This window comes from Purpureocillium lilacinum (genome assembly GCF_023168085.1).
Source record: "Purpureocillium lilacinum CBS 284.36 DNA, scaffold_1, whole genome shotgun sequence".
NCBI classification, from domain to species: Eukaryota; Fungi; Ascomycota; class Sordariomycetes; order Hypocreales; family Ophiocordycipitaceae; genus Purpureocillium; species Purpureocillium lilacinum.
The window spans coordinates 1,622,552-1,638,730 of NW_027072111.1; the positions used below are offsets into that span (position 1 = coordinate 1,622,552).

Consider the following 16,179-nt stretch of genomic DNA (forward strand, 5'->3'; position numbering starts at 1 on the left):
TCTGCTAATCGATTGATCCTTATAGAACCTCTAGAAATCCTTTAACTCGAAGAGGTTAAGGGCTTTCGACCTATCGTAAAAGATGCGTTTCTTATACTTATCGAAGTCGCCTCGGGGGTCGTTTCTATTCTAGTTCTATCTAGAGGATCGATTAAAGGGAGGAAAGCTTAGGAAAGAGAGCGCTACTTATACTATATAGATATAAAGGACCCGTTCCTATTCTATAAGTATCTACGGTAAGTAATTTATAATGCTAGTCTATCTATCGCGCTCCTCGTATTTACCGCTCTTATATCTATTATATCTAGCTCGATCCGCAATCTATTTAGGGCATAGGCGTTTAGTAGATATTATCGACGTAGCTACTTAGGCTATAGATAAATGCAGATAGCAGTAGGATCTAAGGAAGAGGTTAGGCGTAAAGGGGAGGCGCCTCGCCTTTAAATGCTCCCCCCTTTCCTCCGCGCGCGACTATCGAAGACGACATGCTAGTAGATGCACCGTTTCCTAGTAGCTGAAATGCGGATGTTAGTTATCGGATGCATTATCCTTAGTCGCGCGACGGTCGCGCGACCTTTTGGGGCGGCTCGCCCCAGGCATCCATGCATTGTTCAGTCAGCTCGCGCGACCCCACCGGAGCAAAATCCGCATCTTCCACAGAGTCAGGGGGGACTAAGGGAATGGAGTGTCAGATCACGGGACTTGACACACCAAGGCGAGCACACCTGACCCCCTTCCCCGGACGGCATCTCCCTGTATGGCGCATCGGGAAAGGCGACCGGGATGTGGTGACAAGTTACAACGCACACAGGTGGGTATCAAAGCTTACCGTCTACGGGGTGGTTCTGCCCGATACAAGCACTCTCGATTCTGACTGGAGCATGCAGAGCAGCGCGGATGGACCGTGTCACAGCGGATCTTCTTTGTGCGACAAGATACGCATGCGTTCGCCATGGACCTTGGCCGCCTCGGCGAGTCGGGCGGAGATACCATTGTACGTGCCGACCCGGTTACGAAAGACGAGCAGGGGCTCAAAGACGCCACGTCCGAGAGAGGGGGTCAGGTTGTGGTCCATTGAATGGAGTCGTTTGTTCCTGCCTTCAGCGAGGGGTGGAATCCGCTCGCGCTCGAGTTGAGGTTCAGGTGGGAACTCCAGTCATAATCCCCCGTCATCCGCAATCTGCAGCATGTGTTTTGCCCTTCGCCCGGTGGGGCCAACCGATGACCTCTACTGCGGGGTTCGACTGCCGACGGATATGGACCTCAAGTTGTACGACGTACAGGGCCACCCTGCTGTGTTCCGCGACTCGGAACCAGAGTACGCGCGGCGTGCCTTTGGGGACACGAACGACTGGCCTGTACTTTGTACTACATGTATGTGGCCAGCTAGTGCCAACAGCCCAACGTGAGAAGGAGTGACGTTGGCCTCCCAACGATACCAATAAAATTGCCGTGGCGGAGGACAGAATCTCAAACGGGTTGGCACGTTAAATGGTCCACTCATGTGCTCTCCACTCTATACTCTGTTGGGCGTCGTACCAGCCAACTGCATACCGAAACATGCCTTAACGTCGGAGGTGACGGCGCACACGGCAAGGACACCGGTCATCCAATGGTTTCGACTGTCGTCATCCACGTTGCAATGATTGAGCACGGATGCTCTTCCCTACCTAAACACCGAACAGCCGGAGTTCAGCTTGCCATGCAACTATAAGAAAGGATGGACTTGTCACTCGGAGCTCTGGTGGGACCACGAGCATTGGGATACCTCAATCTGATGTTCGCTACAGTAAGCAAAGAGTATAGACTGACATCCCCAACGCTCCCTCATCATGCAGAAGGACAGTAAGGCAGATCATGTTGAAGATGCAGATCCAGAGAGCAGCTCCAGGGATGGCGCCCCTGCACCACATGAGGTTGCCCAGGTGCTACGAAAGGTTGACTGGCGGGTGATTCCCATCCTAACTTTCCTATACATCATGTGCTACATGGACAGAAGCAACAGTGAGTTCGAGTCGTGTCTCTGGTCGTTCTTAGGCTTGATTGCTAACGAATGTACAGTCGGGAATGCAAAAGTCGCGGGAATGAACTCCGAGCTTCATCTCACAGGCTCGCAATACAATATTGCGTAAGATAATAGGCCATGCTTCGATATAAAATGAGTCCTAATGTTACGCAGCCTTACTCTCTTTTTTATCCCATATGCTCTCCTAGAAGTGCCCAGCAACTTTGTCCTTAAGCTGCTCAGACCATCCCTCTGGATCGGGGTCCTCATGTTTACCTGGGGCACGATAATGACACTGTTTGGCCTTGTGCAAAGTTTTGCGGGACTGACGGTTGCTCGAGCAGCTGTACGTTCTTTGCTCCATCTTTCTTAGAGCATCATTTGCTAACAGAAGTACGCGCTCTAGCTTGGAGTGGCGGAGGCGGGATTCTTCCCAGCTAGTGCCTATCTTCTGACGACATGGTACCGACGTCTCGAGTTGCAGAAGCGACTGGCAATATTCTACAGTGCGGGGTCGCTAGCCAGCGCCTTCTCTGGTCTACTCGCTTTCGCCCTCGGAAACATGGACGGGATTAGAAACCTGGCGGGATGGCGTTGGATCTTCCTCATCGAAGGATTGGCAACGGTGGCTTTCAGTGCGATCCCGTTCCTCCTTCTCCCGGACAGCCCCGAAACAGCAAAGTTCTTGTCAGTCAGGGAGAAGAAGATCCTTTACGATCGACTGCGAGCCGATGCAGGAACCGAATCTGGAGAAGTCGAACTACATGACAAGTTCCACTGGCCAACAATTAAGTCGGCATTTGCGGATTGGAAGATATGGGTGGCTATCATAATATACTTGGTCAGACCGTCGCCCAGTTCATCCGCTGTGGGAACCCTTGGCTAACGGCTGGAATAGGCACACACTATCTGCCTCTACGGTTTTAACTATACTGTCCCCACTGTCATTCTCGACCTTGGCTACACTGCGGCCAACGCTCAGCTTTTGACGATACCCATCTACGCGTTCTCGGCTATAGGAATCCCCGTGCTGGCGTATTACTCGGACAAGTATGCGACTCGTTGGCCGTTTATCGTAGGACCCTTCGCCCTCGCTGCTGTTGGGTTCATTGCGCTCTTGGCACTTCCTCAACCAGGTCTCCCAGGCGTGACTTACGGCTTCCTCTTCTGCACACCCCTCGGCGCGAGCGCACCATTGGTGGCCTTGGTCACATGGATTGGCAACAATCTAGCGCCATCTTGGAAGCGCGCGATCGGTATGGCTCTACTGATCTCAGTAGGGAACCTCGGAGGAGCTATCGGTACGAACCTCTATCTGGAGAGGCAGAAACCACACTACTGGCTTGGGTATGGCTTCGGACTTGGGATGTGCACGGCAGCGATTATTGCAACGATGGTCTTGAAGACAGCCTATGAGAAGTTGAATCGACAGCGGGAGGCAGAATGGTCTGGGTCTGAGGTCAGACAGAGGTACACTAATGAGGAGCTTTTGCAGATGGGGGACAAGAGCCCGTTGTTCAGGTATATTGTTTGATGCGTCGAAGTGGCTTGTCTGCCACAGCCGATTTAGCATGCGATGGGATGGATCTGTCGGAGGATTGGCAACACTGACATGCAAGGAATCGAGAGTTCAAAGACTGCACAACCTCATAAAGAAAGCAACACCCCGTCGCGACTACGGAAATGCTGAAACCAACGCTGCCTTGATTTGGCCTGCAGGACCTATGCCACGCCGACTGAGTATGATTACAGTTTTCAGCTTCCTTGAGTGTCAGGACCGGCAAAGCATGCTTGCGGGAAAACCCTGCCCGTCTGTATCGCGCGTAGAACAAGTCCCAGTGTGCCTTTCGGGCCTCAAAGCTTTGTGTCATCTCGGGGCGATAGTGCATGACCAGGAAGTACCGCATGCGCTATTAAGGCTTTGGAGTAGTTAAAATGATGGCAGATCGCATTAGGTAGCTGCAGCTAGTTCGGCAGTTACAGTGCCCTGTCGCGATCCTTGAAGAGAGCCAGACCGGCCATTGAAACCACCAAGGAGTTGGAGGCCGGCTTCGCGTACTCTAGGGCACGTTTCAGTGGAATACATCTGCGCCGCATTGTCTCTCCAAGACAGTGAATGCCGGTGTGCCTGCAAACCACCCAGCTAATGGCGATCCAATAGTCTTAAAAGTAAATGCGGCATCTTCAGCATCAATCTCAATGGGCCTGCCCCCACCACGACCAGCAGCAGCGGCATCGGCTAGCAGCTGGGTCTTGCAACAGCCTTCCAGAGTTGTGAACCAGAAGATGCAGGCCTCGATTGTCTGCCCGACTGTCAACAGTCCATGGTTCTGGAGAATGACTGCTTTATTCTTTCCCAGGGCTTTGGCGATATTGTGGCCTTCCTCCTTGGCCAGGACCACTCCTTTGAAGGAGTTGTAAATGGAGTGGTCCTTGTAAAATGCGCACGAGTCTTGTGTAATAATATCGATTTCTCGCCCCAATGTGCTGAAGGTTCGGCCGTACAGGGAATGGCAATGCGCAGCGCAGAGGACGTCGGGACGGGCTTCGTGTACTGCCGAGTGGATCATGTATGCAGCGACATTGAGCAATCGGTTCTCACCGCCATCCACGACGTTTCCCTCAGAGTCGACAAGGATGAGATCCGATTTCCTTATATGGGTGAACGGCACCCCGAATGGATTCACCCAGAAATGGCCAGGTAGCACAGGGTCTCGGAGAGTGATGTGGCCTGCCACCCCTTCCTCGTATCCGTTGTGACCGAAGAGTCGGAATGCCAGAGCAAGGCGTCCCTTGAGATATTCGCGCTCGTCAAGCTTATTCTGGAAGACGGGGGGCTTCGGAAATGTTTGGGTTCTGACAGGCGCGCCATGTTGGGAAGCCGCTCCTGCGCCGTCCCCCACTTCGGCAGCTGGGACACTGCTGGCGGCGGAAGCAGCGACAGAATGGAGCTGCGGAGCCTGAGCCGCCTCAATGGTAGTGGTAATTGCGTTGGTAGCAGACATGGTGCAGGAGAATGAGAAATTGCAACTTGCGTGTTTGGGATGGATCGAATCTAGTTGCTTGTATTGTAATAAGGCGAGACTCCTTGTGATGAGGATGCACGAAGAAATGGACGAACCCGGACCCGCCCCCGCCCCCCACGGGTGCCAAGTTGCGGGGAACCCTTGCGTGGGTGTGGTGCCTCGGCACTCCACATTATTGCCGGGGTCTCGGATACTCATAGCCCGAGTGAAGCCGTATCGCGGGGTCTTTGGCTCCGGACATTGGACGAAGAGGGCATTATTAGCAGCTTGACCATGTCGAAGGCGTAGCTAGTATGCCGATTTAATCACAACTTTGTGCTATAGGACCTGGCCGTTATTGCGCCTCTTGCGTTTGAGATAGGATCGCTGCTACGACCGTGTTGTTTGACTGTACGAGCTGCCCGGCATGCCTGGCATTCTGCGGAAGGTTATACCGTACGAGGCACGTGTTGAGGCGCAAACGCGGTGCAAACGATTACCGCTGCGTTGTATCGCCCATTCAGACTAGCTAGCTGACACCACGCGTATCAGTTCCGCGACCCCTCTTTAGTTTGTAACCTCGCCTACGTGGGCGGGCGATGGGTACCCGCTTCTTCTGGTCGAACTTTCTCGGTTTTCGGTGAGAAAAGCTAGCTCGAAACTCGCGAACGCGACCGCTCACTCGATTTCCTGCTGTCGCAGACCCAGAAGACGACCAAGAGATATGCCAGGTGGCAAATCTTGAGCGTGAGGACGTGAGAATCGCAATAGATGAAGCGCGAAAAGCTTTTGACTCGTATCGGCACATGCAACACCGTGATCGACGATGGCTGATGCGCCGATGGGCCGACTTGCTGAGAGCAAACCGGGAAGACCTTGCGGCACTCTGCACGCTTGAACTAGGCAAACCATATACTGAGTCGCTGGTGTCAGTGCAATACGCTACTGACTTTCTTGACTGGTTTGAGGGCGCTATTGAACGAACGTTTGGTGATACCATTCCCGCTGCACGAAGAGAGAATCGGGTCTTCACAATCAGGCAACCCCAGGGAGTGGTGGCAGCTATCACACCATGGAACTCTCCTCTGGCAATGATTACACGCAAGGCTGGCGCGGCCATCGCGGCTGGCAACTCAGTAGTTTGCAAACCGGCACCAGAGACGCCTCTTTGTGCACTTGCTCTGGCAAAACTCTTCGAGAGAGCTGGAGGCCCTCCCGGAGTACTGAACGTCATACCCTGTAGCACCGAAAACACCGCGGCCGTCGGCGAGGAGGTGTGCTCCAATACACTTGTTAAGCACCTCAGCTTTACTGGATCGACGGCCGTCGGTAAGTCTCTGAATGTCGCATGTGCCAGATCGATGAAGAGAATAAGCATGGAGCTTGGCGGAAACGCGCCGTTTATCGTGTTTGACGATGCAGACCTTGAGGAGGCTGCTAAAGGTAAGTGTTGCCACCATCAGCCCTCATTTCAAGTGCTTCACGATGCTCACTCGCTCCAGGGCTCGTGACATCCAAATTTCGGTCGTCCGGCCAAACCTGTGTCTGCGCCAATCGTATACTGGTTCACGCGGCTGTTTTTGACAAGTTCGGTGAGCTACTGAAGAAAACAGTGAACAGCACTTTTGTTTACGGTTCCGTTTGGGATCAAGCCGTCAACTTTGGACCACTGTATTCGAGTAAGGGCATGTCAAAGGCAATAAGCCATCTTGAGGATGCGGTCTCGAAAGGAGGAATTCTTCTTACCAAAGATTTAGTCGCTAGAGAGCTGGGACCCAACTTCTTGCGACCTGCGATAGTGAAGGCGGCGACAAACTCTCATCTCATGACTTTTACAGAGGAAGAGACATTTGGGCCAATCGCTTTCATGATACCGTTCAATACAGAGGAGGAAGCCATCAAGATCGCCAATCAATCCAACCTGGGACTGGCCGCCTACTTTTATACCGAGTCTATTTCCCGACTGTGGAGGGTGGCAGAGGCTCTGAATGTTGGTATGGTAGGGGCTCGCGTTGGACTCGTGAGTGCTGCTGAAATGCCATTTGGTGGCATCATGGAAAGCGGGATGGGCCGCGAGGGTGGCATGGAGGCACTCCATGAGTTTCTTGAGATCAAGTCAATCACCGTCGGGCTCTAGCAGTACGAGTCTAGTACGTGATATCGCCGTTGCCTTCCGCTGGGCTGTACATCTTAGCAGTGATAAATCACAATCCACGGCGTTGCAGTTATTTAGCTTTAGACTTGACTAGCTTTCTTCTAGCAATCGCAGGCTACATATGTGTAAGGCAGCGAAACGGACGGGGATAGCGCAATTTACACATGAAAAGTTGTCTATGACTACTCTGGATCTAATGAAATGACAAGGCGGGTAAGCAAGCCCCATATGCGGGACAGGATGCGCAAAATCGCGTCTCCAGCACTCTATTCCTCTACCCGACATCACAGCTTTCCTGGATAGGATCGACCCTGCCGAATAGCCAACACTCTTCGTGCAGCGGCTTGGCCGGCGCGGCGACCGAACACCGCGCCCGAGGTCAAACCACTGCCCCCAGGATAATTGTGATAGAAAAGACCACCAAGCATTTCTCCACAGCAGTAGAATCCAGGTATAGGCTTGCCATTGATCGAGTTGATGATTTGTGACGTATCTGCCGACAGTTTGAGTCCGCCAAAAGTGAACGTGATCCCGCAGGTAACCTTCACTGCGAGGAAGGGACCTTTGTCCAGTGGAAGGGCCCAATTCGTCTTCGGAGGGTCGACACTCTTCGATGACGACAAGGTCGATAACCCATCCCTTATAGCAGGGTTGAACTTCCGGGGGCACGAAGAGGTCTCTTGTCTGTTGGCGTACACCGCCTCATTGTAGTCCCGAATTGTCTGGACAAAGTTTGCCCTGTTCCGTAGTCCACGTGCCAAGCACTTTTCAGAGAGCTCCTCAATGGAATTGGCCGTGATACGCTCAACTCTTTCCTCGCGGTATTCCTCGGAACGAAGCATGGACGCCACTCGTGAGTCCCAAACCTGGAACGCAACGTGATCAGGTTGCCCAAGAACTGCTCGGCCATATTCGGCATATGTATAGTTGCGCAAGTCGGCACCCTCATCCACAAACCGCCTTCCGTCAGTATTGAGCATGAGCCCGAGTGGATAGCCGGACTTGGTATGCTCGTTGGAGGCCACGCGGTCGCCCATGCTTGGGTTGACATTGGCGTCCCACGCGACAGCATGGCACCCAGACCAATCGCCGTATGGCTGCGCATCAAGTCTAGACATGGCAATCTCGAGGCAATCGCCTGTGTTGTACGGAGTGCCCCGAACCATTGCCCTTGTCCAGTCTGGACCAAGGAATTGACCTCTCATTCGTGGGTTGGACTCAAATCCACCGGCAGCCAAGATAATGGCCTGAGCTCGGATTGCAGTTTCTTTGCCAGCATTGTTGACCATTGCAATAATCTCGTCGCCCATTCGGCGAGGCGGTTGAAGGTCAACCAGGGCCGTGTTCCAGGACGTTCGCACGCCGTGGGCCAGTGCTGCCTTGCGCAAGTCCGCGACTAAGCCTTTCCCCCCGTCTTCAGTCATGAGGGATCGGCCGCCCCAGAATTTGATCTTGCCTTCAACTTCATAAGCCTGACGATTGAATGAGAGCTGAAAGCGGATGCCTTGGCGAGACAGCCACTTGATCGTATCATTTGATTGCCAGACCAAAATGCTGGCGAGCTCGGCATCTGAGCGGCCATCACAAACTTTTTCCAGGTCGGCATGGAAGTCTGCTTCAGTGTAAGGGCTGAGCTCAATTTTTTGTGCTGTCTCATGATCAACGTTGTTCACCATTGGTAGAAGATCAGGCAATCCGCTGTGTGTCGTGCGGTATGCACCAGCAGTAAAATACGTGTTGCCCCCTACCCACTCGTCGGGGCATTTGTCGATGAGCAGCACATGCTCCGCGCCTGACTGGACGGCCGATATTGCTGCGACGAATCCAGCGTTGCCACTACCAACGACTAGAACATCGCATGCAGCAGGCAGGGGGTCACATGCGGTGCGATGCTGTGTGGTCATTGTATGTCGCCAGATTCGCTTTCTGGAATGCGGTCGAGTCGGGTAATGTCGAGATGTACAAGACTGTCAACTCAAAAGAGGTAGAAGAATACGGGATGTTATTTAGATGGTCAATCTTCCTATGCCAAGCGAAAGATTATGGTTGCACACCTGTCCACCTCTTTTTAAGTGATGGGCATTCGGCGTTAACATGGCATGGGCCATGTTGCCCGGATCCGCACCACGGCCCATGACCCTCCGAGTCCGCGGGTCCTTACCAGGTTCGGGACTCGGGAGGGTCAAGTCCGTCCCGGTGCCCCCAGACAGTTCGCAGCCCCCACTCAACACGCAACGACAGTGGGGGCGGCCCTCCCGCGCATGCCCACTCAGGAGTCAGGACGCCAAAGTTTTGACATGCGTGACCGTGACAGGGCATTTATTGAGTGAGCCAAGTACATATGACTGCATAGCTAATCTGTCGCGATCAAGAAAGCCGATACATACGAGCGTGCAACTAACTTCGGCTTGTGTCTGAAGATGTTGCAGGGCCTGCAGGACCGTGGTGGAGTCTGGGTCATAACTTGCATAAAGAGAGACAGGACGAGAAAGCATTTCGGACAAAAGTTCTTAAATTTTGCGTGATATTCTAAAGGAAATAACTGATTGTGTTTGCTTCAGCTCTTTCAGTTCTCCTCCCTTGAGCAAGCCTCAGTGACATTCAGGCGCCATTGCGTCGGTCAACGCACTGTGCCGCGCGCCTCCAGCTTGTCATACACCCTTTGTTGTTTCTCATCCAAAATACGTGGAAATTGAGGCTGATATAGCCCCTGGCCGTTATGATAGTTGGGGCCGATTTCGAAACAAATCCCACTCTCCCCATTTTTACCAAGTAGCCGAATACAAGCCTCCACTACTCCTTCTATGGGAGTCAACAGATCTTCTTCACTCAGGGTGTCGTAGAAGTGGCTGGTAGTAAAATTTGTTCTTGTCACGTTCGGGTTGACGGAGTTAATCGTGATACCTTCCTTGCTTAAGTGTTTGCCCCAAGATCTGACCAGACCCGTGATCGCGTGTTTGGAGGCGGTGTAAATGGGAAGGCTCGGACAGCAGTAAATGCCACAAAAGGATCCAGCAATAATGACTATCGGGGCAAAGGCAAAACCTCTTGTTCAGTATCGGACTTATGCCAAGGAATCTCGTTGAACACGCTCACCTTTGCCGCGAAATCCGTTGCAGTCTAGCTGCTGACGGCGAAAATGTTGCACGGCGATCGAGACGGTATATAAGACACCGGTGAGGTTGATGTCCACAACACTAAGGTTTGGTTTCTTGAAATCCTGCGGTTCGCCCGAGTCGTCTTTGGAAGGAGACCAATCATTCTCTCCAATCCCTGCGAATGGGAAAACGTAGTCGATGCGGCCGAATAGGTCAACTGCTCGCTGGAATGCGGCCACTTGTGACTCCCACACAGTGACGTCCACGACAGCATATATACCGCCGCACTCTCTTGCCGTTGTATCTGCACCCATGCCATCGCGATCCGCTATAAAGACATTAACACCCTCACGAGAGAGATGAGTTGCCACAGCTCTCCCCAGTCCACTCGCGCCTCCGGTGATAAAAGCAGCTGGTTTCCGTTCCATTGACACGAGTTGAGTGGAAAACCTAGTTGAATCGAAGAGGCCGAGGTTATCCAGAGGTGCGTGGCGACTGTGACCTTAAAGACTACCCCACATAGGCTGTCCGTAGCTTGTGCGACGCAATTCCGCTGAGGATGGTGGAAATGGCGCGGTTATACTTCGTACTAGGTACACTGCACGGGAAGCTTGTCCGGATGTCAACGGGTGAAAAATCCCCGGGTGGTACAAATCAATCGGTCTGCCCTGGATGGCCACCGAGAGCTAAAGATTGGCCGTTTTTACCGACCGGACATGGAACCACCCACGCCCACCAGCGTCTCATGCATGCCTTTGGAGTTGTGGAACCGGAGAGTCACTCTCCGATCCAATGATGCAAGCTTCGGACATGAAATGCACTCATTCGTCACCGCTCTGTGTTCGATGGTCAGTGCTCGCCGAGCACAGTGCATGTGTCCTTCAATCGTTACATTGCTGTGACGTGAAGCTTGGGTTACATGTTTGGGAGACATTTTATATCATTTACTCCCCACTCCTAGCCGTATTCGCAGACCAGCCGCCACCCGTTGATATTTCATTATCCTTGCTGCACTTTCCTGTGACGGCAAGTTGACCATCCACGCATACTAAGTCCAGATTTGGCGCTTTTTGGGCTTATTCCCTCAAGTCCCCGACTATCCCAATTCTCACAGCATGGGTGACCTTTCAGGATGCAACGGCAAACTGACCGCTGTCGGAATTGGAAGCAACCACGCAGGTCCCCACCCTTCGTCCCTGAAGAGTCCAGTCGACCTGCCTGAATGGCACGAGAACTTACCAACGGGATATAAATGTGGCCAAACCTTGGTCGGCGACGGATGGGCTGGTAGAGATGGAGATCCGTTCAGAGTCATCATCATGGGCGCAGGTGCGGCGGGAATCGACTTCTTACATCAAGCCCCCAAGGCCCTCAAGGGACTTCATATCGATATCAAATGTTTTGAGAAGAACTCTGATGTTGGCGGAACATGGTACGAAAACCGGTATCCCGGATGTGCCTGCGACGGGCCCAGCGCGAGCTACCAGTTTCCCTGGTGCCCAAACCCGGACTGGACGAAGTTCTACAGCGAAGCGCCGGAGATTTGGCGATACATGAAAGGGATCGTAGTGGATGAAGGGCTTGACAAGTACATTCAGCTCAACACCAAAGTCGTCAGGGCAACATGGGATGATGCTGATTCTCGGTGGGTGGTGGGACTGGCGACAACTGATGGCAGAAGGCACTGGGAAGAACGATGCGATATCTTCCTCAATGGTGGTGGCTTTCTCAAGTACGTAAGATCAAGCATGACAAAACAATTATGTCAAGATTCCCTTCTTTTACTTAAGGCAGTCACTGACTTCCCTTAGCGCCTGGAAGTGGCCGGACATACCCGGCCTCCACTCCTTTTCGGGTCGTCTTTTTCACACAGCACAGTACGAAGAAGGGTTTGACTTGAAGGGCAAAAGGGTTGCCGTGATCGGTTCAGGAAGCTCTGGCGTGCAGACTGTTGCATCAGTGTATGAAGATGTATCGAAGCTATACACTTGGGTTCGCAGCCCGACCTGGATCACGGCAGGATTCGCTCAGAAGTTTGCCGGCAAACACGGTGCGAATTTTGCATGTAAGTTGAGAGGCTCCAGGCCTGGATCAACTCAAGCCATCGGGGCGTCGTGACTGACTACATGTATAGATTCCGAAGACAGAAAGACCGAGTGGCGTCAAAATCCGGCTATGTATCTGAAGTATCGAAAGCAAATAGAGGGAGAGCTCAACCAGCGATACAAATCGACTTTACGAAATACCATGGAGTCCCAGGAGGCAAATGAAGTAAGTTATCCCCTTCTATGGTACATTCATCGATTACCGTTCTATGTCAACAGTGCCCGGCTGCTGACTCGGTAGTTTTCCTATCGAGAAATGCACAGCAAGCTAGGCGGCGACAAGCGACTAGTAGACAAGATCATCCCGAAGAACTTCAATGTGGGTTGCCGACGGCCGACACCGGGCAACGGGTATCTAGAATCTCTTATTGGAGATAAGACGACCTGTTTCACCGAAACCATTCACTCCATAACACCAGCAGGCTTCAAAGACCAGCAGGGAAACGAGTATGAGGTTGACGTGATTATCTGTGCCACCGGTTTCGACACATCCTTTCGCCCACAATTCCCAATTATCGGACTTGACGGAACCAATCTTGCAGACAGATGGCAGGAGGTCCCTGAATCATACATCGGAATTGCGGCGCCGAGGATGCCAAATTATTTCATGTTCACGGGGCCATTCACACCCGTCGCACAGGGGTCAATCCTGCCGATTCACACACACATGAGCAAATACTTCATCCAGGTAATCCGCAAGATGTACACTCAACATATTCGCCGTATTGTTCCGAAAGACAAGGTAGTGGAGCAGTTTATGGAACACTGTAGGGCATACCTTGCTCGGACATGTTGGGCGGACCCTTGTACGAGTTGGTTCAAGCAGGGTCGAGCAGACGGCCTCATTGTCATGTGGCCCGGATCTCGTCTAGCGTTCTTCCAGGTTGTTGAAACGCCGAACTTGGAGGACTTTGACATTGAATACCATTCGATCAACAGATTTGGCTTTCTGGGCAATGGATTCGCGGCATATGAGTTTGAGGAAGACGGCGACACCACGCCTTACCTGGATTGCGAGTACGTTCTGGCTCCTCCGCAGGCGACTATGGAGACGCTCCTCACTGCTGGTCAGGAGTAGCCATAATTTACAGCGCACCGGTTGCGAATGCTCCCAATGACTCGAGGAACTCAGTTATGTGATATGGCTCCAAGGCTCTGCATGTGCTGACTTGACCCGCCCCTCTTCCAAAGAGACTATCGCTATGTTCTAACACTCTCCTTCCTCCACTAAGTAGGAAATTGTCATCGTTTTCTCTCTGGAGCCACGAGATGTACTAGGTACCCTATACACTTAGAGATGCCCCAGGCCGCTCCTTGCGACACGAAACGCAGGAACGTCAGCAGCAGCACAAGCGGGCTGAGATTCGCTACCAGTCGTTTGAGGAAGTCGATTTTTGTTGTCTGCAGAAACTCGGCATACGCCGCCGCGTCATTCACATGCGGAAAGGGCACATCTGGTACGTCTTTTCCCAAGAACTTGCAGAGTGGCTCCCATCCGTCGCTGAACTGGAAGTTCAGCAGTTGCGCAGGCGGAACTGCAGCGCGTACGTCTCTGTAATGCCGGATGTAGGCCGCGCGGGCATTCTTGCGCATATCTTCAGCCCGCTTGGACCCAGTCCATCCCATTAGGAACTTGAGACTGGCCTTCCCGGTGTCGCTCCCTGCAATTGGGCCAAGCAGCCGTACCATGCGCCGCTGCCAGGGATCCTCCCACGCCTTCATTACCTGGCTAATGCTTTCGTGCCATCACTCGATATCTCGCTCGACAAGAATGACGCGGGCGTCGGGGTATGCGTGAATCAATGACATGGCGTAGAATGAAGCGACATCGGTGACGGCGTCGTAATCTCCAAAAACTTCGTCCCACTGCTCTCTTGTGAAAGGCTTCCCTGTGTACGTTGGCAGTACCGGGAAGGTGGCATCGGCGGCACGATTGATGATGCGCCATTGGTAATTGAACTCCTTCTGGTAAATCTCGAGTCCGTGATGCACGCGCCCAACGCCTAGAATTCGCAGGGCCTCGGCAAGCGACGCGGTGCCTGTGCGGGCCATCCCAAGACAGAGAACAGGCGGTGGTCGAGCGGGCGTTGGTTGCGGTGAGCATCGTGGGGCTCCGTCGTCGGGCGCTGTCAAACGTTGCCGTAAAGCAGGTTTGGCATGGTTTCTCGGGTCCATGTTGTGAGCTCGGGAAGCTTGCGACACGCTGCTGCGATTTCAGGCGGCTAAAACAGTGAATTGGATTCTAGTTGCGAATGACTGGTGGAAGCCGTGCTCTCCGAACGGACAGGAATAAATACACAATGCCGCCCACATCATTTATATTGATGGACAATCTAAGCCCTGGCTGGCCTGACCCGCGATGATTGAGGTGCATGACTTGGCCAAGACTCCGATCAGTTGTGCGAACGGAGGCGCTCATTCAGCGCCAGCCCGTCACTCCTAAGCTATCACTATAGCCCAGTTCCCAAGTTGTCTCGAGGTTCCAATGCAATTTAGAGAAAACAACTTGGGTTTAATTGCATATCTATGGTCAGCAGCGAAACAGGAATAGGACTAAAGCCAAGGTTTGGCATGTACCGACAAACGGTGGGTCACTGTATGCGAACAGAGGCCATGCGCTGGATCAGAGATCAGGGCAACGCATGAGAACATGTTGAAGGATTGGTTGGGTAACAGGCAGGGAAAAACAGTACGTTGCACTTGCCGAACTCGTGCGGCCCGACATGAATGCAAGGGCTGGCGTGCCGGCACGCGATCCGGTTTGGTGGCGCGGGTGCTGGATCACTCAGCCTTGAACATTGGCGCTTCACCTTCAATTGAATCAGCCTTACGAAGGACCAAGACCTTATGATGCTCGTCTGACATCTCGAGTCCCCCTCGCCTCGCAATCTTGTGGTCTTTGATGGGTCGATCCGCGGGGATGCACTGCGCCTCCATGGGGATTTGGGGACCACGACGTTCCACTGAAGATTTGTCACTAAAGCTCTCTAGCAGTGTCGTAGTCCCAGTTGGCGCTTAGCCACAGGTGCCCCTAGCACCGGCCAGTGTCCGTCGCTGATGCACTGATTCCACATCAGTGGAACCCAATTCCCTTCCACTCTCCTAAGCCCCTCCATGTGGTGTTTTGCGTGCTACGGCCACAGCCGTACTTGTATGGTACTATGTCATAGCATCCCCTTTGTTCCCATTAAATTGACATGTTGATCGCCCCATAGGCTCACCCGCAATGCCCAGCGCTGGCTTTTCGGGGGTTGCGGCTCACCGCTGCTGCTCGGTCACGGCCACAAGCACCTGGATCCCAGATACAATAAGCTTAAAGTCCATGATATATCCATTTATTGTAAACACTACGGTGGTTGCGCCGGCTGTGAAGCATGCAGTAAGAACGGGGCAACATCATATCCCACGGATTTTTTGTATGCTTTGCTTCTCGTTTGCATGGGTACTGGAGAAGTGCTGTCGACTTGAAGCCCTGCACACTAAACAATTCAGCGCCCGAGAGGTTAGAGCATCCGTACCAAATGCCGGCGCCAGACTGGAGAGGGTCGCACACGTCGCACGAACATATCTTGGTAGCACCTACTCCATGCCGTCACATAGATCTTCACTAGAGGCCCCTGCCATATTACCTTTTGCTTCTGATTCTCGCCGATCATGCGGGCTCATGGCAAAACTTCATGTCTATGTCGCGCATTCGCATCTACATCAGTAGCCATTGATGCCGGCAATCTGTCCCAGATTTTTTGGTAGTGACCTCCGTGTCGAACCCGGAACATGACGTAGCTACATTGGAGCTCCGACTTACTTTCGT

At 52.8% G+C, this 16,179-nt stretch overlaps 3 protein-coding genes across 3 annotated transcripts; 2 read left to right on the plus strand and 1 right to left on the minus strand.

The window, feature by feature from the left end:
* Positions 1 to 1,832: 1,832 nt before the first annotated feature.
* Positions 1,833 to 3,539, plus strand: PLICBS_000210 (uncharacterized protein; the record flags this gene model as incomplete). Its single annotated transcript, XM_018328678.2, has 5 exons — positions 1,833 to 2,004; positions 2,062 to 2,128; positions 2,180 to 2,351; positions 2,412 to 2,846; positions 2,904 to 3,539. 5 exons carry the CDS (start codon positions 1,833 to 1,835, stop codon positions 3,537 to 3,539), a joined length of 1,482 nt encoding a protein of 493 aa, XP_018172746.2.
* A 3,910-nt stretch (positions 3,540 to 7,449) lies between these two features.
* Positions 7,450 to 8,589, minus strand: PLICBS_000211 (uncharacterized protein; the record flags this gene model as incomplete). Its single annotated transcript, XM_018328679.2, has 1 exon — positions 7,450 to 8,589. The coding sequence occupies one exon, from the start codon at positions 8,587 to 8,589 to the stop codon at positions 7,450 to 7,452; it is 1,140 nt and encodes a 379-aa protein (XP_018172747.2).
* A 2,993-nt stretch (positions 8,590 to 11,582) lies between these two features.
* PLICBS_000212 (uncharacterized protein) lies at positions 11,583 to 13,446 on the plus strand (the record flags this gene model as incomplete). The annotated part of the gene is made up of 4 exons (XM_018318812.2): positions 11,583 to 11,995; positions 12,075 to 12,328; positions 12,398 to 12,534; positions 12,610 to 13,446. The coding sequence occupies 4 exons, from the start codon at positions 11,583 to 11,585 to the stop codon at positions 13,444 to 13,446; spliced, it is 1,641 nt and encodes a 546-aa protein (XP_018184337.2).
* Between the last annotated feature and the right edge of the window lie 2,733 nt (positions 13,447 to 16,179).